The sequence below is a fragment of the Amphibalanus amphitrite genome, unplaced genomic scaffold (assembly GCF_019059575.1).
Source record: "Amphibalanus amphitrite isolate SeventyFive unplaced genomic scaffold, NRLGWU_Aamphi_draft 000016F_arrow, whole genome shotgun sequence".
NCBI classification, from domain to species: domain Eukaryota; kingdom Metazoa; phylum Arthropoda; class Thecostraca; order Balanomorpha; family Balanidae; genus Amphibalanus; species Amphibalanus amphitrite.
The window spans coordinates 848999-872097 of NW_024881512.1; the positions used below are offsets into that span (position 1 = coordinate 848999).

At 53.0% G+C, this 23099-nt stretch overlaps 2 protein-coding genes across 2 annotated transcripts; both read right to left on the reverse strand.

Moving 5' to 3' along the window:
* Positions 1–773: 773 nt before the first annotated feature.
* Positions 774–17550, reverse strand: LOC122387267. Its single transcript, XM_043377335.1, has 3 exons — positions 17208–17550; positions 3686–3872; positions 774–1797 (listed from the first exon to the last, which is right to left on the reverse strand). The coding sequence occupies exons 1-2, from the start codon at positions 17476–17478 to the stop codon at positions 3700–3702; spliced, it is 444 nt and encodes a 147-aa protein (XP_043233270.1). The 5' UTR covers positions 17479–17550; the 3' UTR covers positions 774–1797; positions 3686–3699.
* On the reverse strand, positions 17478–22342 carry LOC122386815 (serine/arginine repetitive matrix protein 1-like). Its single transcript, XM_043376459.1, has 4 exons — positions 22159–22342; positions 20478–20678; positions 17635–18650; positions 17478–17513 (listed from the first exon to the last, which is right to left on the reverse strand). The coding sequence occupies exons 1-4, from the start codon at positions 22214–22216 to the stop codon at positions 17478–17480; spliced, it is 1311 nt and encodes a 436-aa protein (XP_043232394.1). The 5' UTR covers positions 22217–22342.
* Between the last annotated feature and the right edge of the window lie 757 nt (positions 22343–23099).

Sequence of the window (23099 nt, forward strand, 5' to 3'; positions counted from 1 at the left end):
ATTCCGGCCACTGGCGTCTCTATAAGTATGGTCCGATCCGACTTGTCACCAAATCCCGCAGGATGGTCTCCCGCCAGTAGGGAAATAACGTGAGAGGTCACAGGTCATTGCGTCGAGTTTCTGTCCAGTAGCACACATTACTGAGTGATGTGTGTCTGTCTTGTTTCTACATGTGTGTTTTGTGTACTTTTTATATCCCTGGACAGGAATTCGAACACTAGGAAGGCATCACCAAGCGGTCTCTCCCGATAATCCGCCTGTCTTCCTCCTTCCGCCGCCCCTCCCCCTCCCCCACCTCTAATCCTCAGTCACCCCCCCCCCCCCCCGATGTGTCCGATCTGAGCCCAGTTCGGTCCCACGGTGACGCTCCCAGCCACTGCCGCCCGCCAGGGCCACCGGTGGCACCGGGCGGTGTGGGCCCGGTCGGCGAGCGATGATCAGAGAGCCCCCGAGACGCTCCGTAACGACCCGGTCGGCACGACCGTGTTCGGCGTGACGGAGTGTCACGAACGAGCTGCTGTGACGGGGTGTCACGAACCTGGGATGAGGTGGGTTTGGGATGTGGTGGGAACTAAGTGAGGTCGGGATGTGGTGTCAGTTGTCCCCGGAAGTTTTCCCAGTCAGGGAGGTGCACGGAAGGCGTTTCGTTCGTTTGTGCGAAAGCCGGTGTCATGTGACTCGATGAATTACACCGGTACTTACTTGGTAATCAGTGCGAAGGGGAAGGGTTGCGTAGTTATGCGTTGTCTGTTGTTTGTGTTCCTAATATTATGTTTCACATAAATAATTATTTATTTCAAAATGCAGAAAAGTCTGCACATGAACACAGTTCAAAAACAGTACATCTACACGCGTCTCATAAGCACGGCAGTTATTCTCACACATCCGGCAATCTGGCAGTTCGCCTTTGGTTAGCTATCTACCTCTCTTTCGCTGCCTGAGCTACCGAGCTGGCTCGCATTCTATGCTCACTCTGACTACTTGAATTATCCGTCAGCGATAAAGATAAAATCCTTATCACGACCAAGACCACGAAGCTATTAAGATGTTACGTGACAGTAACTTACGTGCACCTATCGTGGTGCATCTTTGCAATAACTATTGTTACATAGCGAAGAAGTGAAAGGCATCTGCAAGATGCACATCGCAGTCATTGATTGCAAAGTTGACAGTTGAAACACTCGTCCGATTAGACGCAAATGTTGCATCGCAAAACCCGCGATGAAGACATGCACTGACAAACTTCCTTAGATTCTTGTCAAAGCTTTCCAAGGTTGACCTTCAACATTCAATAAATCGTTGACCGTCTACCTGGCCGCGTCTGTTAGGTCAACACTAACACCTAGCACACGCTCCCGGCAGTAACCTGTCAGCCGCAGCGCTGTTCGCCGCCACTCCGTCGGACCTTGGCCGCCCACGGGGGCCGCTATCTCAGACACACCCTATCTCCCCGTGCAGGTATCACTGTTCGTCTGCAGTCCCTTCCGCCGCCCGGTCCGCCCCGGCGGTGTGTGGGCGGGGGCGGCGGTCACGGTCCCGCCGCCTTATATGGGCGCCGGCGGTCCGGGCGGCACGCGCCTCCCTCAGCGGAGGCGTCGCGGCCCTGCGCCGGACGGAGACACACGGCGCGGTCCTGTCCCGTCCCTGCTGACGGGACAGGGTCGCGCCGGCCCGCCCGCAGGACGGCTGTTTTCCAGCAGCCACTGGTGACACATCACTGGATAAAAAAAGTCACCGGGCGAGCGGTCAGCTGGCCGGCCAAGGTCGCGGCTCGTCACCGGTCCTTGTGACGTCATTCACTGATAAAAATTTTGACACCCCACCTCTACGACGACTCCATGTTTTAGAGTCTGAGTGCTTAGATTTTGGTGTCCGACTCCAAAATGTATGGTCATTGACCCCATCGTTTGGCGTCGGTTTCCGACGAACCCAAAAAATGGTGTCCTCCTGAGAGGGTCATGACACCCTTAAATCGGATCAGTGAGCTCTGCGAGGGTGTCCGACACCAAAACGGCAATAGTTGACGCCTTTGTTGGGGAGTTGGCTATCTTTAAAAGGGAGTCGTGCATCTGAGCAAGGGAGTAAGACACCCCTTTATGAGAGTCAAGTTAAAATGAGGTGTCTTGACTCTACGTTATTGCACTCACTTAACATGGAGTCGAGACTCCTTTTACACATTTGACTCCCATAAAAGGTGCTTTACTCTCTTGCCAAAATATATGACTCCTCATCAAAGAAGGATGACTCTCTTTTGAACGTAGGTGACTACCTTTGGAGAATAAGTGATTCCCTTTTGAAACTGTGTGACTCTCGTTTGAAAATGAGTGACTCCCTTTTTAACATGTGCGACTCGCCCTAAAAATGTGCAACTCCCTTTTCGAGAGGTACAACTCCTTTTTGGAAATGTGCGAATCCCTTTTGAGTTAGGTACGATTTTCTTTTAAGATATGTACGACACCATATATATAGTTTACATATAGGTATGACTCGCTTTTGAAGGTGTACGACTCCCTGTTGAATGATCCCTCATGATCTACCACTCCCTTTTGAAAATTTCGATTGATGTACGGCTTTCTTTTAAAGAACTACGACTAAATACCTCGCTGAAGATATGTCTCTCTAACAAAAGTGTGACGTTTCATTACGGGAACGTTAAACTCTAACAGAAAAAGTATACTCCCTATTTAAGGTTTCAGACTCCTCTACGACTCCTTTAAACGGATGTTATATAGGTGGCGCTGCTATCGTGCTGTTACTGAAAGTTTTACTTTTTCTCATAGATGTCGCTGATTGTGACAGTCTTTTTTTGCGTCGAACTTTCCGCGTTTTGTCTGTAGGTTTGACGTTCCTTGTCTTTCTTTCATCATTTTCATCAGTTTGGCAGTTTGAGATTTAGGACTGGCCCATCACAACTTCTGTATGATGTAAGATGATTGTGTGGTAATGCTTTGACGGCTAAAACTCGGTGAAAAGATTCATGTTGCATATAATAAAGCTTAATACTTGCATGTGCGTGGTTATACTGATTAGACTCCAATCTTGGAGTCAAATCAAAGTTTGCAGACCGGATGTGGACATTGAAGTCATATCTAGAGATCTTCCGAGAACAATACCTTGGAATTTCTCAGGATATGATGGAAATGGAAGACATCTAACATGTCACGGTGACAACAGTGAATGGCGGTACCGTGGTTTGCTGTTTCGCTAAAGAATGGTGAAACACCAAATAAGACGATTCTGCTGAAGCGCGTCGCGCGTTGGGATATTTGACACCTTTAGGAAGATAACACTCCAGAAAAGTGTCATTTGCACCTCTGTAGGGGGTAATTCAAGAGAGCTATGACTCCATTTAAGGTGATATGCCAAAAAGTCCGCCCCATAGGAGTGTCAAAATACCCTCTTTTGGGGCATCATTACCCCAAAAGAAAGAGTCCTAAGGGGAGTCGTGACTCTATTTATGGTGACATGCCAAAAAGTCCGCCCCACAAGGGTGTCAAAAAACTCTCTTTTGGGGCATCCAAACTCCGAAATCAAGAGTCCAAGTACGCCAATAAACGGCGTTCACGGATACCATATTACGGTGTTATGATGCCCCAAAAGAGAGTTTATTTGACACCCCCGTGGGGCGGACTTTTTGGCAGAGTCACCCTACCCCCCATTTGGTGTCATTTTTTCTTTCAGTGTTGGTCCACCGTGACGTCACTCAATAATGTACGCCTGCAGCGGGTGAGGCCGCGGCGGCTCCTGATCTGGGCTGCTCCTCCTACCTTCCCTCAGCAGTCGCTCCTCCAGCGCGAAGAAGCAGCACTTTGGCGAACAGAACATGGCCTGAGCCGCACACCGGCACTCGAGGCAGTTGTCCGACGCCACTCCTGTGAACAGAGGGGAGCGGACGTCAGCTATGAGGTGATACGATGGGTTATCTATTCTGTTAGTGACGTTATGCGTGAGACACTCCTCCGGCAAACTGTGGTGGGTATCGCACCTCCAAGGGTGCAGTAGGCGCCTCTGTGAGGTCACCCAGGCGTGGGTCAGTCAGTCGTGGCCGATACACTCCCATCGATGGGGTCAGCTCAGTCAGGAGTGGTGCCATTTACATGAGAAATGGTGCGGATACTGGACGAATAGCACGATCTCAGAGCACGAAACTCCGAACGGATGACCGATCCTCGGCACCGATGTGTCCTTGGCGCACTTACTGGCGTGCAGTTTTGTCATGCATATGAATGCATCGGTTCCAGCATGATTTGTGATGTGGGCTTTCAGGTCAATACCATAACATGGCTATTTTATGTGCTCGGTTCGAAGGACAGAGCCGTGTTCTAATGATTGTTAGTATTCAAGTCTATCCAATTCACCAATGAACCCAGGCAGAGCAAGCTAAGTTAAATGGACCTTATACTACCAAGCGTGTTCTGAGCTGGTTCTGAGCGTTAACATCATGCAAATATCCCAAACCATATGAACTCTGCATTAGGGAAGGCTGAAACAGAAAGAAATTCCTTGACTTTCACTTCTCTGCAATCACGTCCATTTAAGATTTTCACCAGCTGCTCCAGTTTTTAAAACGTTAAGCGTCAAAGGAACGCACGCTATTGCACACGACGTCAACATCTTATAACATTACAACACTGACAAAAACACACATTCCGTGACCGGAGAAACGCCTCATCCTCCTAGTTAAGCTGCTCGCGGGCACGGCACAGCAGTGCGTGAGGGGCGGATCGGGGCTGGAACACGGATGAGCCGGGCCCCAGGAACGGAAGCCGTTCTCTCTGTGCGGCCGGTTTTAATTCAGCCGGTCGTGACTGAGATATAAGTCAGAGCGCTGCCGCCTGGAGATGGTGCTTATAACTGAGAACGGCTCGTATTAAGGGGGATTATCTTTCGGAACGGTTCACTCAGCTCAGCGAATACCTTTGTTGGTGCTGAATGGGCGAGGAGGATCACACATCTGCCCGTATGGCTGTTGTAGTGCTACTTACAACCATGACCATTGAACCGCTAAGCGCAGACATAACATCAAGCGTGTCTCGGGCCGCTGCTTCTCGCAGTTATTAAATATCTGCAAGGTCTGTTAATTAATTTGGTTTATTCTTTGGTGCCGTGTGTGATTGCCGCTTAGTGCCGATGGAATGACAGTGTTTGCTTGTTAACGTCAATCCCGACAGTCCTGTTTGATGTCGAGGCATCATATCAACAGTTCCGGTTTTACGTTACAAGTGCATCGGTACTGGACTGCAGCACTGTTTTGTCATTCCAGAAACCGGTTGTTTGTTCCTGCACTGTGATGAATCTGACTTTGAGACGCGACCAAAGTCACTTCTTTGTCTCCAGGGGTTTCTGTCCGCTCAGTGATTTCATCTCTGGTTAGGCCGTCAACGCCCTATCGTTTTCGTCGTTTTGGGAGGAGATTACCACTTGCATAACGTCATGGTATAGTGTCATCCTGCCGATTAATCCCATCCTCATAGCAACTGCGTTGATTGAATAAATGCGAGGCAAATGACCGTCCGTCCATGTTTACATGTTTATTTTATTGATTTACGTATGACCGAAGTACCCAACATAAAGTGAAAGATATACTCATATGAGTTGTCCTCCTCCACTCCTTTATCACTTTTCATATTGACACGGCTCTAAAATGGCCATTAATCACACAGTTATCCTCTAGTGAAAAGCGGAACTCGGACCTTGCGGAGCGAACATCCCGTCTTCTTTTCTTACACCTAGGTACTTATACTGATTGATACTATTCATTGAGGAGGACATAAAAGTGTCATTCGTTTATCTCACTGTGCAGAAAGAAAAGGCATCATGTGCCACCCAGACACCCAGATCATGGTGAAGCGTGATGGTTTCTGGGAAAATCTCGTTAGTAAGCCTCGCGATAAAGCGCTTTGTGGAATCCGGCGTCCTGCTACGTGAGCAAAAAGCCGACGTTTTTAGATCTTACTTCCAACTGTACCGTTGCCCTGCACGCTTGTAGGCCATCTCAAATGAATAAAGCTTTAGGTTGGATTTGAGATGGACGTTTAATCTATCACACTACAAATCTTTTAATCGTGATGAGGCTGGATGTAGACGGTGCCCTCTGTCATGCTGACGAGTCTCCCCTATATGCCGTTCTCAGACTCGACTGCCCTCTCGTCCTCCAGCCACTTCCCCGAGGTGTGGATTCTGTTTACTCGCGTCCACCCGGCAGCTCCGCCCTCCCTCTCCGTCTCCCTCTGCCCCTCTTCCTTCTCCTCCTCCCCGTATCCCTCTGTTCTCGCCCTCTCTGGCCGGCTCGTGTGGGCAGAATCACCAGCTGATCGGCGGTACTCGCAGGGCGGGGCGATAGCGGGGTCGCCCACGCGCTCTGTCCAGGGACGGTGCGCAAAATACGTTACACGGAGCGCTGCCCGCCACCGCCCGCCGCCGCTAGATGTAAGTACCGTGTGTGTATTGCGGAACTCACAGACGTATGCAAAGCAGCTGGGCCGCTCCGTGCCGGCCAGCGGTCAGTAACGACCCGGCGCGGCGGCCGGAGAGTGGATTCGTGCTGGTCGGGCCCGAGATACTGCCAGACGCGTCCAGCCGACTGCGAGGCGCTGCAACCGTGCGGTGCTGGCCGGTCATGACCCTCCGAACGAGCTCCAAATGACCGATGGGGCAATAAGGCACACCATCGGCTGTGGGCGGACGGAGCAGCCGGGCTCAGTCGAGCTGAACGCCCACACCTCAGGGGCGCCCACCGGCAGAGAAGGACGATCAACCGAGCCCCGCGGCGCAGCCAGCCTGTTCTCAGAGGCCAGAGTTCGTTCCTCTGAGGGGTCTCAACTGGGAGGAGTGCAACGTAGGCCGTATTTGGTGCTGCGTCGTTTGTTGTTTGAGACGCCGGGGGACGGGGTTCATCTCGGACCGGTTGCTGATCTGTCGGTCCATCTGTGGAGGACGGAGCCACCGACCGCTGCCGAGGTCGCCGAGTGACCGCACGCGGACGGATGTGGCGCCCAGCGAGCCGTGCATGCCGCCGGCGACAGACAGACGCGCCCGTCGGCCCGGAGACACCCGGACGAGACGCCACACCCGGGAGCCGCCCAGAGCCGCCCAGCCGCCCAGACTCCGCCAGCGCCGGCCGGCCGGTACTTCTTATATCAAGCAGCCCATCCCATCTGTTAGAACGTGCCGCCGCTCCTGTCCTGACAGCCGCCGAAATAGCCAGCATTCCGCGCTCTAATTGACGCCGGACACGTTTTTGTCACCGTGTGGGCAGAGCTCGCGGTCGGTTTTTGTCTCGGGTGGAGTGGCTGTGACCGTGGGGGTCAGCCGGTGACCGGGGCAGGTCGCCGGGTCACCAGATGGTCGCTCGGACGGCTGTTGGGACGGTCACTTGGTAGGCCGGTCAGTGAGTCTGTCACCGCTGGTCGGCACAACCTGTCCGGCGCCGGCAGAGTTGCGCAGTCGCGCAGATGTGACGGTCGCCCACTCTCTTCCCCTCTCGGCCCTGGCCCAGCTTCCTCTCTATCCTGCCTGCATACTCACTGTGGACACCCAGCTGCACCACTGAGCACACAGGCCTTCACACAGAGCTACACCGAGCAGTGTGCAGTGTGGACAATACCCATCGGGTGACAGATATGGACAGAGAAAGACCGCCGTCGCCTCTCATTTCCGCTGTTCCTGGTCTGGGAACTCCAGGTCCTGCCGTCTCGCTCCAGGGGATGTGAGTGCAGTCACGGTGGACAATGAACGCATTTATAGTACTCCGCGTCCCCGAGGCGGCTCGGCGCTCCCCGCGCGGTCAGGGGCGGGGTGGGGTGTGCCGTGGCCGGCCGCCGTGCTGGACAGAGCGGTTTCGACACGCGTCGGCTCGGTGTAAGGGTGAGTGCCGAGTGGGCGGTGGGCTGACCTCTGTTGGACTGAGAGGGACGGCGGGGCGCGGTCGGTAGGGATCAGGGCGGGACTGGCCACCGATTACTGGCGGATTACTGAGGGTCATACATCAGCGATTGATTATAATCCCTTGGACGACTCGCATGACAGATGCCTGGTGAAGGTGACTTGTATTGGGACTTGGGAACTGCAAAGGGTCGAACAGTGACTCGGTCACAATCAGTCGGGGGAGGTTTGGTCAATCGTTGTCATTTTTAGCACGTGCTATTTTTTTCACACGTGCTAAAAATGACAACGATTCTGCTATTTTTGACAACGATGAGGCCGATTTCACTCCTCAGCGAGGAAATGAAGATTTTGGAAAGATAAACACTGATTTTGGAAAAGAAGTGCTGCCACCTGGTGCAAGACGAAGAATCCAGCTTTAATATGCCTGTTATTTGTATGGTAGTTTGTTTTGTGGCCTGAAGTTGGAACTTAAAATTGAAGCATCCGAAAATGATCGATATTGATCGAAAACATGATGTTGATGAAAAAAATAATATTTTAAGTTGAGAGAGGAGGCCATTTTATCCAGATGCAGTAGTTTACTTCTTGAAATTATTTTTGCTAATGACGGCTGCTAATTATCCCTCATTACATGGCAGTCGTCGTAAGCAAAAATAATTTCAAGAAGTAAACCACCGCATCTGGATAAAATGGCCTCCTCTCTCAACTTAACATATTATTTTTTTCATCAACATCATGATTTCGATCAATATCGATCATTTTCGGATGCTTCAATTTAAAGTTCCAACTTCGGGCCACAAAAAAGGGTATACTTCAACGTTGGACTACCATACAAACAACGGCCATATTAAAGCTGGTTTCTTCTTCTTGCACCAGGTGGCAGCACTTCTTTTCCAAAATCAGTGCTTGTATTTCCAAAATCGTGATTTCCTCGCTGAGGAGTGAAATCGGCTTCATCGTTGCTAAAAATAGCTGATAGCGTTGTCATTTTTGGCACTTGGTTGCCAAAAATGGCATGTGCTAAAAATGACAACCATTGACCAAACCTCCCCCAACTGCAATTGGGTATTGATCGGATTTCTGAGTCGCATAAGCCACTAAGCCACTTACAGCGGTACCCCATGGGATAGAATATCCGTGAAGCCCGTTTGGGATGGAACCCTGCATGACTGTTCTCAGCTGATGGATAGTCTCAATTACCCCGACCTCCCTGACCGACTCGGGCCTTACCCAGCTGCGTGGTCAGGCCCGCCACCGTGCCCATGCCCAGACGCCCACCGCGCTGCAGTTACGCCCTCCCGTAATGACCAGCGGGTTAGCGCAGCTGTGTCGACCACTGTCCGACCCTGACACGGACCGAGTGGCCACACCGCTCCGCCGGAATCGCCGTGCTGCGCCACACCACGCCGCACTGCGCCACTCCACGCCGCACCGTGCCGACCAGACGGTAAGTGGCATGACGCATGCCACTCTGGGGCCGGGCTGCCCCCTACACCGCTCCAGGCGGGCCACCCCCGACTGGTCACTGCACGGTACGGGGTACGGGGCGGCCGTGGGGTGGTTTCTTCACAGAACAGTGACGGGACCGGCGGGCAGATAGCAGCGGGGAGCTCCTCTGCAGGTGGAATTAGGCCAGCTATGCTCCGGTCTAGACAGTCCCGGCCTCACTCTCAGAGAGCTGCAGGGTCAGGTGAGACCCCGCTGTGTTCCCGACCCCGTCTGCACCGAGCCGACACAGGCCGGCACGGTCTCAGCCGGACCCGGTGCACAATGGACGATTGATTCGCGACCTGGCAAGCTGCGCACGACTGATCGTTAATATCAGACCCTACAGCGCTGCACAGCGAACCCTTTGCGACCTATGACGCCACGGCCACGACAGAAGAATCAATCGCTGTGAGACTTCAGACCGCTGCATTCACTGTCCATGAGAGTAATCTTATTCCTCAATGCTCTCAATGCATGGCGGAGCAAGCCCATATCTCTCCTCAATGTAATCTATGCCGCCAATGGACACCGGGCTGATGAGATGAATGGAGCCGCTGTCCGCGGCGTGCTGGGCCGGTCGGACCGGACGATCCACTCGGGCGATCCTGACCTTCGCAGACCGCGGCGCTCCTCCGAGCCGCCGATGAGGCGAGAGGACCTCACCACCCGCCGCGTCCGGCTGACCCGGCGCCGACCTACTTGGTCCGGAGACGGGACGGGAGACGGGACGGGCAGCCGGCACACGGCGCTGACCTTGGAGTGAGTGCGCTCTCAACTCGCCGCACGCGCGAGTCCAACTCTCGGGGCGCTGAGTCGTTTTCGCCGCGGCGGGAGCCGTCGTCACAAAACGGTCTTGGGCTTGTCGGTTGCTTTCGGAAGCCGGGCTCCCCGCTGGGTGTAATGCGGCACCGCTGCGTATGATGGGTCTCGTTCGCTGCCCTGACTGTGTGTTCGGCCCGCTGAACAGCTGATCAGGGAGCTCGAAAGGCACGCGCCGGGGCTCTGAGACGGACCCCCGCCTGGGAGAGAGGGTCAGCGGCGCATTACTAACGACTGGAGGTCACAGCTGGGTCAGGTGATGGCTCCTCTGAGGGCAAATATTGACACAGCAGGCGTACAGACGCACAGGCGGAGTCTTTGTAAGCCGCCTGTTGACTAGTCGTGCTGCAATGTAATTGATCTTATAACGCAACTCCCGCTCGAAGAAATACATCCGTGCATTTTTATTTCATCATCCCTAGCCTAACGACCGTTACTAATCCTTCAGCAGCACCGTCTTATATCGAAAATCAGAGAGGGTATTATTCAGTAATCCATGGTATCGATGACGTCAACCGTCCAATGTCTCACGGCTTGATCTCCGCAATCTCCGATACGCTGGACTAACGGTGGACTGCGGTACCGTGAGATGATGTAAGTCTGCCCCCTCCCCCCCTCCCGACTGACCAACACCTGATCACGGGTGGGTGGGAGGGGACCCGAGAGATAACCTCTGACCTTCGACCGACGGCATATCTACCGTGACCTCTCCCGTGACCCCTGTCGAGAGGAAAATGACAGCCGATCCTAATCCACAGTCCTGCTGTCGTCATACGACCGGATGACCTTAACGCTCTCACTTTCTGGTGTTTCTAGCGCCCCATTTAAGCGCAAGGCATCTGATAAACAGGTGATGTGCTTTTTGTCCACCGTATGTTGAAATGACAACAAATTTCATCATTTTGTTGTAAAAAAATATCAACTTAAAACTTATCGCCTAATAGAGAAAAGGGCGAGGGCAGTGAACAGCACTTTACCAGTTCTCTCCAGACCATTATCGAATCCTATCACTAAGCGGCCGACAGTCCGTCCCACCGCCCAGCCACGGCGCCGGCACTTCCACCCCGCCCCGGAACACTCAGTCCGTCCCATACGGGGCCGCTCCATACATATTACATGGCGGCCGGCGCGCCCGGCGGTTCCTGCAGCGGGTGCCGAGTGCAGGAAATATCGCCGCGCGCGGTCCGTCCGCCGGCCCGGTCAGCCGTTGGGCAACTGTGGCGTAACATGTCGCGCTGACCGGTCAGTGTGGTCGTGCAGAGTCGCAGACGCCCCTGCCGCTGCTCCTGTGGTCTACTGAGACTGACTTGCACCGTTCTGATCGCCCCGGCTGGCCCAACTTACCGGTAGCTACATGAGGGGATGTGGGATGTGGGATCGTTTTAGCCAGAGGTTTGGAGGATTGTCAGAGCGGGTTAGAGACCGGGTGACACCGGGCCGGAGGGTGACGTGTGAGAGGCGTGACCCAGGGGTGACGCAGGTCACATGTCACAGGTCAGAGGTCACGTCATTACCGGACCGAGAAGATGCCGGAATCGTAGGCTGTCTCGATTCGAATGGTTTTATACATAGATGGTGATTGGACAATTGACTCCGCAGTGGGTTAGAGTGTCGGAGAATTTACATTAGGCGACCGGCAGTGGTCCCATTTGACTTTGAGACACTTTCACTTTTGTGGGGACTGTAAATGAATTATTCCAGTTTCAGACATGCTATCTCCAGTGAGTGTGTCGCTATGACTTTCTCAAAGGCTAAGCATGGGGGGCATCAGTGACACTGGGGCATCACGACATTTTATTATGATTTTACTGCTATCTAGGAGGCACTGATGGCATTGTTGCAAAATGCTAATGCTTACCGGAAACTAAGTACCCTTGGACGCCTTCATTCACATGTTATCAGCAGACATTATCCCCATAATTCGGTTCATTAACCCTCGCACGACCAGGCCATTTCTCATAACACGAACGACCAGGGGGGGGGGGTTGTTACGACCCCCCCCCCTGGCGTTTCGAAACGGAAGGTCGTAGAGCTTAGCGGAAAAAAACCAACGGATTGCTCTCAACGAGATCTCGCGATTGGTGGTATATTTTTTGGTCCTAGGTCAATATTTGACCTACTTTTGACCGGTCAAAGGTCAAATTTTCGGAAAAATAGACTTTTTTCAACTTTCCGCGGCGATTGCGGCAAAACAGTGGGAGATATCGACTTGAAACCTTCACTATCGTGTTCCTTGATCAATTCTCTATCGTTTGGTATGTATTTCGTTTCCCTAGCTCTAAAAATGGCGCGTTGGGAGCGCCGGAAGTCGGCAAGGTCACAGTCGGCGGCAGAAATTCGAAAAATCAAAATTTAAATTTTTGAAATCTGATTGTATTTTTGGATTTGGGAGGTCCATTTGCTCCCTATAGAAGCTAATATTGCTGCATATTCCCATTGAGGTGACAAGAATTAGCGAAATAGTGGTTCGGGCGCTTTTCAAAAATAGTACCGGACGCTGTTCCTCTTGTGACGTCATAGCTCCGTGACCTGACCTGACCCGGTCAAATTTCTTATACCATATGATAGCCAATACTTGCCCCAACATGCATGGGAAGTTTCATCACGATCCATCAACCGATGTCCGTACCACCGGCAGGAAACCTCGGGCGTTGGCACTCAGTTTGTGAAAATCCGGCCGGAGGCTGTACCTCTTATGACGTCATAACTCCGTGACCTGACATGACCCGATCAATTTTTTTTCGGCAAAAGATGCGCAAAGGTTGCCCCAGAGGGTATTGAAAATTTCAGCCCGCTACGACAAGTCGTTTAGCGTGCACTTTGAAAAAACCTCAGGGGGGGGGGTTGATACAACCCCCCCCCCTAGGCGTTCTAGGGTTAAGCCAGATTGCACTGCTGCGTCCACAGTGTTACCTAGTGACCTGTGACCCACAAGTACCTAGTGTCAAAACTCATGGCCGGGCTGTATTCTGACGTCCCTTCGTCTCATTCGTCTCAGCTGACCTCTGTGCCGGTCAAATCATGCACAGTGACTCAGTTTACGCCCTCACGCGAGCCTCGTCAGCCGCTGAGGCACGGGCGCCTTATGTCGTCTCAAACAATGAGCACGCAACCCGGCGTCCTAACGACACTGCGGCGGCGCGCTGCTTCCATTGTTCCTGCGCGGCGGACCACCAGTGGTGCTCTCCTCACTGCAGGTGCCGTCTCTACGTTCCCACGAGTGTAAGTACGGTCTGGTTACATACTCGGTAATTTTGTTAGCCAACTCTGCCCAAGGCTGCTGGCTCGCTTTAATGCAATGATCTGCATGAAATGAGGCGGCACTGCTGCGCTCCCGTCTCGGCCCGTCTCTGTGTTTTGTGCCGACCACATTCTCCCTCGGGTTCGGTCCGTGGGTGGGCGGGAGAGGTGGACAGCTGTTCGGGACTGTCAAACACACCCCCGAGCGCCGCCCATCGGTCAGTCTCTGCTGACTGCCGGACACGAGACTCGTTATTGTTCCAACTGACCGGAACGAGACCACAGAGACAGTCAGAGGAACAGGACTTGGAGCGCCCTCGCCCGAGGCTGGTCGTCATGGGAAAATAGACTCACCGAATGTGCTTCTGGTGGCGCATCTGATACATTATTGACAATTGACGCACCTGGTGCCCTTACTCCCGTCGACGCTTTGTGTTGCTACACAGGGACTAGTCGCGGTTAGTGGATCGTTTTGGCCGTGTCACCGGTTGATACGACCCCCAGTGACTTGCGGAGGCGAGGGAGGCGCGCTGCGGCGTTCAGTGACGAGCTTCACGCGCCGGTGACGAGCAGCCGCGGCGGCGCGTTCATTCCCGTCTGACCCGTATTTCAAGGTCGGAGGCTAACACCCCATTAGAGAGGCGCGGGCGGGCGGGCCGCGGGCGGTACAGCGGTAGCCACCGCCGCGCCGCCGCCGCCGCACACTGGTCGGAAACGCTCCAGCGAGAGGCCAGCGGCCTTTCCGCAAAAGTTTTTTGCTTGTTATTCCACAACTAGTGAAGCAAACTTCATAAAACTTTGCATACCTTCTCTGTCATATGTAAGCTATCATTTGGATGTCAAGCACTAAATATATGACGTAAATCTGTTAAGTTATGACGTCATAATTGAGAATAATACAGGATCTAGCACCACTTTAAGTCAAGAAGGGAAATTGGGAGCTGCTATTCGGGCACCGGGAATGGTTTCATGCACTCCTTGCAAGGTCCAGTGCTTGACTTTAGCATTGTTGACTTTGCGTGACGTCATTTATGACGTCACTAAGGCCATGTAAGTTTTTCGTCAATAACTCCTGATCAGATGGAGCTAGAGAGTCGGGAAAGCCACCATTGGACTCAGGAAGACCTGCCGAATCGAATGATATGCGATATGACCTCCTTCAACCATTTTCGTGACCTGAGGGGCTCCGACCTGACCTTGACCCGAGGTTAACACCTTAACCCTCGCCGGCACAGAGGGGGGGGGGGGTATGATCGCGACGAAACTTTTAGTACCCTCGCATTGATCGATTTTACACCTACCCTGAAAATTGCATGACCCTGACCCCAATGACCTTTGACCTGTGACCTATTTTCCGTGACCATGTTTGGCCGAAATCGCGATTCGGCGTATGTCGGCTCGCATTAGCCGCGCGTTTGCAAGCTTTTCGTGGTTTCAAACGTTCAAACATGTGATTTGATGTTGCTCCTATACATCATGATGGGTGTCAAGGTCACCTGAAGGTCAGGTCAGGTCATTGACCTTTGGTGACCTCGCGGGTGACCTCGGTTCACTTTTTCGAGTTTTACATGTTTCTAGGCTAGTTTTTGGAGCTGAATTCTAATTAAGCAACCAATTGAACATTTACGAAGTAGTTTTGGTGCCTTCGTAACATGTTACGTATTACACGTATTACGAATACCCGTCACAACCCCTACCGGTTGACCTGACCTGACCTGACCCGACCTGGTCTAAATGCTTAAAGACATCATCTCTGATCAAAACTAATACGATATTCGTGATCAGCACCCCGGAAAACCACATAGCAGCCACAATTTACGACTTTCTAACAGGTCCCGATTTTCCCGGTTTTCGGGTCATTGACCTGACCTGGAAGGTCACCCGATGACCTAGGACCTTAAAATTGGGTATCATCGGCTTCCTCTCGTGACGGGCAACACGCTCGTTTTTTCCGCGAGGCTCTAGCTCGATCAGGGGCCAAACGCGAGGGGGGTCGTACCAACCCCCCCCCCCCCCTTGTGCCGTCGAAGGACGCAAAATTGCCTGTGCCGGTGAGGGTTAAGTTGACTTCAACCGAACACCAAGTATAGCATTCAACGCGCCTGAGCTAGACAAACACGATTATGCCAAAATCGCGGCAGTGCGACCATTTTTGGCAAAGTAATTAACCTAAAACCGAGCCCGTGCCTTATGGCACTTACCTGACCTAAGAGGTCACTGGCTGACCTAAGACCTTAAAATCGGGTAGTACCTAATTTTTGCGTCTTATAACGGCACACAAGCTTGTTTTTTCCGCGAGGCTCTAGCTCAATTAGAGGCGAAACGGCGAGGGAGATGTACCAACCCTCCCCGGTCAATGTAGAAAACCAATCGGTCCGGCCAGGGTTAAATACCGGAATTGTGATCTAATGTAAAAAGACGGCCCAAGGTAACCCGACGTCAGTGACAGGTGTCCTATATTTGCAGCGTCTTATATTCACGAAGGTTTCAATTTCCACTTTCTTCAGCCGAGTGATGGTTGTCAATAGCAAGGCTCTCTAAATACAAGCCGTAATCGCCACGCAATATGTGGAAGGCTTTTGATGTCAATACATACATAAATGCATACATAAAACGCGCTTTTCACAAAATTCATAAACTCAAGCGCATCTGTTTTTAATGACCAGTCAGCTGCGCATGGATGCGTGCAGGCCACACAGGTCAGCGTAAGCCGGGCGCGGCGGCCGAGCCGAAACTGGGGCGGGGCGGGCGGTAGTTGGGTAGGAAGAACGGCTCCTGCAAATTTTGCGCAAATATGCGCAGTTAGCTTTTATGTTGCCCTGGTGTAAATTTAAATCCTACTTCATCTCACAAAAAATCAGGGTGGAACTAGATGGGACTACCTGTTGTTTCCTTACCTAAACTTTGCAGTTATATTCCAGAATCACTGTAGGAGAGCCTTCATAAAAAAGCTATAGTACCTCTTAGTTAGGGAAAAAGTATACCAAAAATTTTGCACTGACCAGTCGGCAACTTCATAACGAACATTTTGATGCATAATATGTGGGATTTCAATTTGGTGTCTATCAGCAATAAGACTCTGAATATCCGCCTCAAGAAACCTCTTGCTCCGCGTTAGTTTCCGAGTTCTGGGATACCCCATCTTCGGGGGCTGATTACAGCTATTTTTGGTCACCCGGATTAGTTTTTTTGGCCTAAATATAATATTTGATCAATTTCAAATCGATCTATATAAAAAATAATCCGAAACTCCGGAATCGCCCGTGGCCTCTCGTGAGGGCGTTTCCGACCAGTGTGCGCCGGGAGCCTAGAGTCATCAGGGTCAAGTGGACTAACCTAATGAGAAAATGGACAGAACGAGATCAAGAGCCCTCACGGTGGCTCCGGAGGGCTGCGGCCGAGATGGACGCTGACACTGGAGTGATGGTTTGGGTGGTGTGTTTCGTAACACGTGTGACCGAATTGGCACAGGCGGGCACAAAAGGACCGGAGCTGTACGGTTTGAGGAGATAAAACATGACGAAGGTCGGCGGACGGGCGGCGACAATACGGGGAATCAGGGGCTGAATGGATGTCACAGGCCATTAGTGGATCCTTAGCTGACGCTTTGTGTGACGTGAGGAATTATTACTAAATTTACCTCCACAACCGTTTCACATGACAACGCTTGTTTGAAATGGGCAGGCCACCGACCAGTGTCTGGGTAAAGGTAAGTGAGATTTATCCTGAAAACCGCACATGCACTCCCCACTCCCCGTCTCCGGTGTACTCACCGATCACCTCTCCGAGTTCGTACTTGACTCCCAGGATGGAGCACGACTTGGTCGGCTCCGCCCCGTGGTCGTGCACGTGGTTCTCGTCGCCGGGGAGCAGGGCGCGGCGCCGGCGGTGCTGCCGGGCGCTCCACTGCTCCTCCAGACGACGCACCGCCTCCGCGTCAAACACCTCCTCCCGAGGAACCTCCCGCCGGAGCCGGCGACCGAACTCGGGGAACGTGAAGTCGGACGGGTTGATGTCCTCGTCCAGATCGTAGTCGAATGTCATCACCGGCACTGCTGAGTGACCGAGATGACCCCGAGCTCGGGAGTGTGCACGGCGGGAGGGTGGACGGGAGGAGGGAGCCTCCGGAGCTGCCGGAGCTGGAGCCGGAGCTGCTGTCGTAGCGGCTGGGACCGTCGGAGCGGCAGTGCTCGTGGGGACCTCCGTGGTCGCCACCGTTCGTGAATCTGCCGCCTGTCGTCTCCGGGAAGCGAGCCGTGACCGGCGGGGCGGTAGTCCTCTTGGTGGAGATACAACCCGCCGGGAGGGGGTAAGGGGCTGGGTCTGAGTCGAACTCGACGGCAGCAGACGCCTCGAGTTCCGGCGACGGCCGGAGCGACGGAATCCGCGTCCCACGCCCGACGGTCTCGGCGCGGGAGTGGTCGGGGCTTCCGTAGTGGTCGTGGGGACCACTGTGGTGGTGACCTCCGGACTCTCCGTCACCACCTGGGCTTCGGCCACCTCCGTCTTCAGCTCACTGGACTCCCGCGGCCGAGAGGGGCCGAAACGGAACGGTTTCCTCGCCTCCGCGGCTGACAGGAGCTCCTGCGGGGAGCGGGGTGCCGCCTCGCCCCTGCCCTGGGGCATGGTGAAGTTCTGTGGCACGGACAGCTCCTCGTTGAAGTAGGTGGAGCCCGACAGCACGCTGGCAGCGACGGCCGAGTCGGCTGCGTCGGCGAGGTCGGCGGGCGGCGGTATGAAGTTGTCGGCGGGCTGAAACAGCGGCAGCACCGGAGGACCTAGTCGGATCTTCATACTCGGGCGCGGCTGCTCCCTGCGCCGGGTCGGCCGCCGTGACCTGACCCGTGACCTTGTGACAGTCCGTGGTGGAGTGACCTGAGTCCGGGGCACGCTCTGAGGCGCCCTGACCTGAGTCCGGGTCACCGTCTGCCGCGGCTGGGAAGGTGGAGGAGTGGGGCGGCGGCGCCGGCTTGGAGTGCGGGCGGGTTTGGTGGCGGCCGGCACTGACGCGCTGTTTGGTGACCTCAGACGCGACGACCTCAGCCGGGACGTGGTGAAGCGCGACCCGGACCTGCCCCGGCCCCGGGCGGGCGCGGCGACCTGCGGCGGCGGCGTCTCCGGAGCCGGCGGCGGTGTCTCCGGCGCCGGCTGTCTCGTCTCAGTCAGCAGACTAGACGCGCTGTGGATCGGCGCGTCGGCGATACTCGCAGGAATGGCTGCCGAACAGAAAACAATATCGCGTTACCAACTCGGACGCACTGGAGTGTGGAAAGCTGTCGCACGCACAGGTTATTATGTGTCGCGCTGGAAGCCTTGAAAAGACGTCCCACTGTGTTTCTCTATTAATCGTCCTGTTTTCATTTATCGAGGTCCTTTGTGAGACTGCCGATCGTTTCCTGTAGCGACTCTTTAATCACCTTCGGATTGAGGGCGAGAAAAAATGTGGTCGGCGGTAGTATGAGCGGTATCCTGCCGGCTGAGCGATCATGACATTGGATATTCCAAACGGTATTACCGAAGGATGTCTACTGGCAGCCTCCCTTCTATTAATCACCACACGTGCGGCGTCAGATCCAGAAAACGAATAGCCTGAACAAATAAGGCGAAGCTATTACCGCAGAATGAATTTCCAAAGCCGCGCTCCCCGAGACGGACTCCCTCACATGAGCCGGATCAGGGGCGTTAGCGCCGCGTGCTCAGTCTATGCTTCGCCCAGGATCGCATTCCTTGCAGTGAGCTCATCACCGCTACTTAACATGCGGCGTCACGAGATCGGCCGCCTGACCGCCCGGCTCGCGTGGGTGGCCTCTGCGGGCTCCCAGAATACCGCTGTGGCCACCCGACTGCGGTCTGAGGGGGGAGCGTCTGTCCTCGGACCTACCCGTGACGTGACGCGGTAACGTGACGTGAGGTGACGTGTCGCCGAGGGGTCGCGTTACGCGTGAGTCACGTTCTGCGTTAGGCGTGTGGCAGTGTGGAGAATGAGCGACAATAGCTTCTCCCACTGTGCCGCTCGGCTATCTTTGTAAAGCCGCCCACGGGACCCCGGGTGGCCGTGTTGCGGACAAAGATATCGTGCTGGCTTCGGCAACTGCTGCTGTAACGCATACGCACGGAGCGTGCTTATTTCTCCGTGCCTATTTCTCCTTCAACTGATTTCATTTGATTTAGGTATGACACTCATGAAGTTCACAAGATTGGCTAGAATGGCTCAGCTCAGCCAAGGATGACTATTCATTTTTGCGGTGGCATGATGCACAGCTATAAGCTCACCAGAACTAACATAATTTCCGGTACCGCGCTCGAAGCGGAAACTCAGCTTATTGCCGTGACATGGGCTTTTGCTTGTGATTTGATGCTGCCATGATGTTCCAGCATTTAGTAAATGTAATAGAACTGGCCACAAACGGGTCCTGAATGTCCACCCGCTATGCTCATCGTTATCATTCGTCATTGTTTTTAATGACCCAGAGGACTCTCATGGGCAAAACATTCACATTCGTGTGTATTTCGAGACGCGGTGTATGTGTAATTTCCGTGTATTTCGAAATAGTGATCTATTCGCTCCATTCGGAGTGTAATGGAGCAATCACGGCAAATAAGGATGTCCCAGTGACAAAGGCATCCGTCTTATTTACTGAAATCGACTTGCGTTTTGTAACGTTGGATTGAGTGGTCATTAGCGTAACAAATGCATGACGATAGCTTGTTTCTAGTCGAACTGAGATATTTATTGTTGCCCTTCATCCGTCAGTGCTAAATGGCGTTCATATTTCATCTCAAGCGTGATAGAGCGTCTAGTTTTCGATCACTAAATCTAATGTGCATAGTGCGTGCGTTCTTTTAAAGTTACGAATCTAATGTGTAATGCACCCTAATCATCTGCTGAAACTTATTTGCCAACCACCACACATAGAATACGCATTGAAATAGTAAAACAGTGAGCAGTCCAACATCCCAAGACCAAACATTGCTCTGTTTCAATATACAGCCTCTCAGAAACCTCAACACCCACAGAAGCCCACCAGTTTATAAATACTCACGGCAGACGTAGAGGGACGGATTGCAGCGGTCCTCCAGATGCATCACCTCGCAGAGCCGCGGCGGCGGCGCGCAGCTCTTCCAGAAGCACTCGATTCGGCCGTGGTGGCAGTGGCAGACGTGGCAGGGGTCGGGCTGGGGCACCAGACTGCCCTCTGACACCGTGCGGCCTCCGTCCACACACCCGCCGGCCGGGAGCTTGTCTGAGGACACACAGAGAGGGCACGGTCAGACAGGCCGAGTGCAAATCGGTGTTAGGGCCCTGCTTAACGCTGCAGTCGCCATCAGTGAGTCTTTAGTCTATGCCAGTGCCCTGTAAGTGTATGAAGTTGAAATATCCAGTGCTTGTGCTAGTGTTCAATGGAACATTGCAGTCTCTTTAGCCAGTGTCACTGTAGTGTCCTGTATAATGTTGCAGCCTCCATAGTGAGTGTCAGTGTTAGTGTCCTTTAGAACGTTGCAGTATCCGTACTCCGTAACCAGTGTTTGTGCCAGTGTCCTATATGATGTTGTAGTTTTCATAGTCAGTGTTACTGTCTTGTATAACGTTGCAGTTTCTCTGTGTTAGTTTCCTGTATAGCGTTGCAGTCTCCATAGCCGCTGTTAGTGTCCCGTGCAACGTTGCAGTCTCCATGACCAGTGTTAGTGTTCAACTGTTAGTGTTCTGCATAGCGCTGCAGTCCCTATAGCCAGTGTTAGTGTCCTGTGTACCGTTGCAGTCTCCAAAGCTGGTGTTATTTTACTTCATAACGCTGCAGTTTCCACAGCCAGTGTTAGTGTCCTTGTCTAACACAAGTGTCTAGTGTTTGTCTAGTGTCTAGTGTCCCTAACGTTGCAGTCTCCATAGGGCCTGTTAGTGTTAGTGTCCTAATCACGCTGCAGTCTCCATAGTCAGTGTTTCTGTCTTGTAAATGTAAACGTTGCAGTCTCCATACTCCATAGCATGTGTTAGTGTTCTGTATAGCGTTGCAGTCTCCATAGCTTGTGCTGGTGTCCTGTATAGCGTCGCAGTCTCTATTGTCCTGCATAACGTTGCAGTTTCCATAGTCCGTGTAAGGTTAGTGTTCTGTTTAGCGTTGCAGTCTCCACAGTAAATACTTGTGTTAGTGTCTTGTGTAACGTTGCAGTCTCCAAAGCCGACGGCAGTTAGTGTCCTGTATAACGTTGCAGTCTATAGCCAGTGCTAGTGTCCTGTATAGCGTTGCAGTCTCCATGGCCAGTTTTAGTGTCCTGTGTACCGTTGCAGTCTCATAGCCAGTGCTAGTGTCCTTTGTAACGTTGCAGTCTCTATAGCTAGTGTTGGTGTCGACCTGTATAACGTTGCAGTCCCTATAGCCAGTGTTAGTGTCCTTTATAACGTTGCAGTCTCTATAGCTAGTGTTGGTGTCCTGTATAACGTTGCAGTCTTTATAGCCAGTGTTAGTGTCCTTTGTAACGTTGCAGTCTCTATAGCTAGTGTTGGTGTCCTGTATAGCGTTGCAGTCTCCACAGCCACAGTCAGTGCTAGTGTCCTGTGTACCGTTGCAGTCTCTAGTGCCAATGCCAGTGTTTGGGTCCTAATAACGGATTCTGTTTCTGAAGTTTCTGTTCGGGCAGTTCTAGCTCAACATGGCCATTCCACAACACCTAACAGACACATCGCTGCCGTTGAAATCACCGAATTCTACCTGAACTCACACCTACCTTGTGATGAGACGCCGACCGCCGTCAGCAGCAGAGCCAGTCTACAGAGGAGCTCCATCGTGGAGCCGTCTCCCGTCCTCAGGGACCGCGCAACTCGCTCGTCTACTGTCTTTACAAACCGCACACCGCTCTGACCTCGCCGGGCGCGGAGGGAGCGCGGAGCGAGCACGTCCGCCGCTCGCCGCACGTGTGCACCGACTGACGGCCGGCCGGCCTAGGGTATCTATTGGGTGGGCCGGCGCTCGGAGCGCGACACGAGATGGTGGACGGAGTCCCACGTCTGACAGGTGATGTGAGAGGGACACGACCATGGGCATGGGAGTTTTAGAGGACGTAATGATCTGGGGGGGGGGGGGGGGTCACGGGAAATTATTTATATTACATGCATGGATAGCCGTCATTTTTGGGCTACTGCGAACACAGGCTTGTCAAGGATGAGTTAGGCACATTGTTTGTTCTGTTACCCAGGATCGCAACAAGTCTTCTGTTTCGTCTCAGAAGTATGGCATGAAGACTAAGAGGCTATCTTTCAAATGAAGTAGAGGATACTACCTTTTGTTCCAAGAACACGTGTGCGAAGTCCGATGTCCTTGACACTGAGCTTAGCCGGTAGCCCAACACGCCAGAAGCCCGCAAACCGGTCTCTTTTGAGAGTCCGGGATCGCGGTCTGTGGTCCATGAGCTTCAATCGAGAATGAGCCATGAAGTCTCGCACATCCATATATTGAGGCGGATACAAAGTATAGGTATGCTGGGGTCGTCAATCATAATGCTTTCAAGGGAGGTTCAACAAGCATTTTGTATTTAATTTAACGTTACGAAGTGCAAAATTGTCTCACTTCACCGATGTAGCTCATTACAACAGGCTGGAAGTAGCCATCCTCCTATGTTTTCTTCTCGTTATTAGAGCTCCAGCCAACGGCTGTCGGGCCGCCTGTTCT

Excerpts from the sequence above, each read along its gene's own strand:
- LOC122387267 (XM_043377335.1), bottom strand. The coding sequence starts at position 17,478 with ATGACATTCGACTACGATCTGGACGAGGACATCAACCCGTCCGACTTC. Across the intron at positions 3,873-17,207 it reads CGAACTCGGAGAGGTGATCG|GAGTGGCGTCGGACAACTGC; the intron begins GTGAGTACACCG and ends CTCTGTTCACAG.
- LOC122386815 (XM_043376459.1), bottom strand. The coding sequence starts at position 22,216 with ATGGAGCTCCTCTGTAGACTGGCTCTGCTGCTGACGGCGGTCGGCGTC. Across the intron at positions 20,679-22,158 it reads GGTCGGCGTCTCATCACAAG|ACAAGCTCCCGGCCGGCGGG; the intron begins GTAGGTGTGAGT and ends GTGTGTCCTCAG. Across the intron at positions 18,651-20,477 it reads TCCGTCCCTCTACGTCTGCC|CCATTCCTGCGAGTATCGCC; the intron begins GTGAGTATTTAT and ends TCTGTTCGGCAG.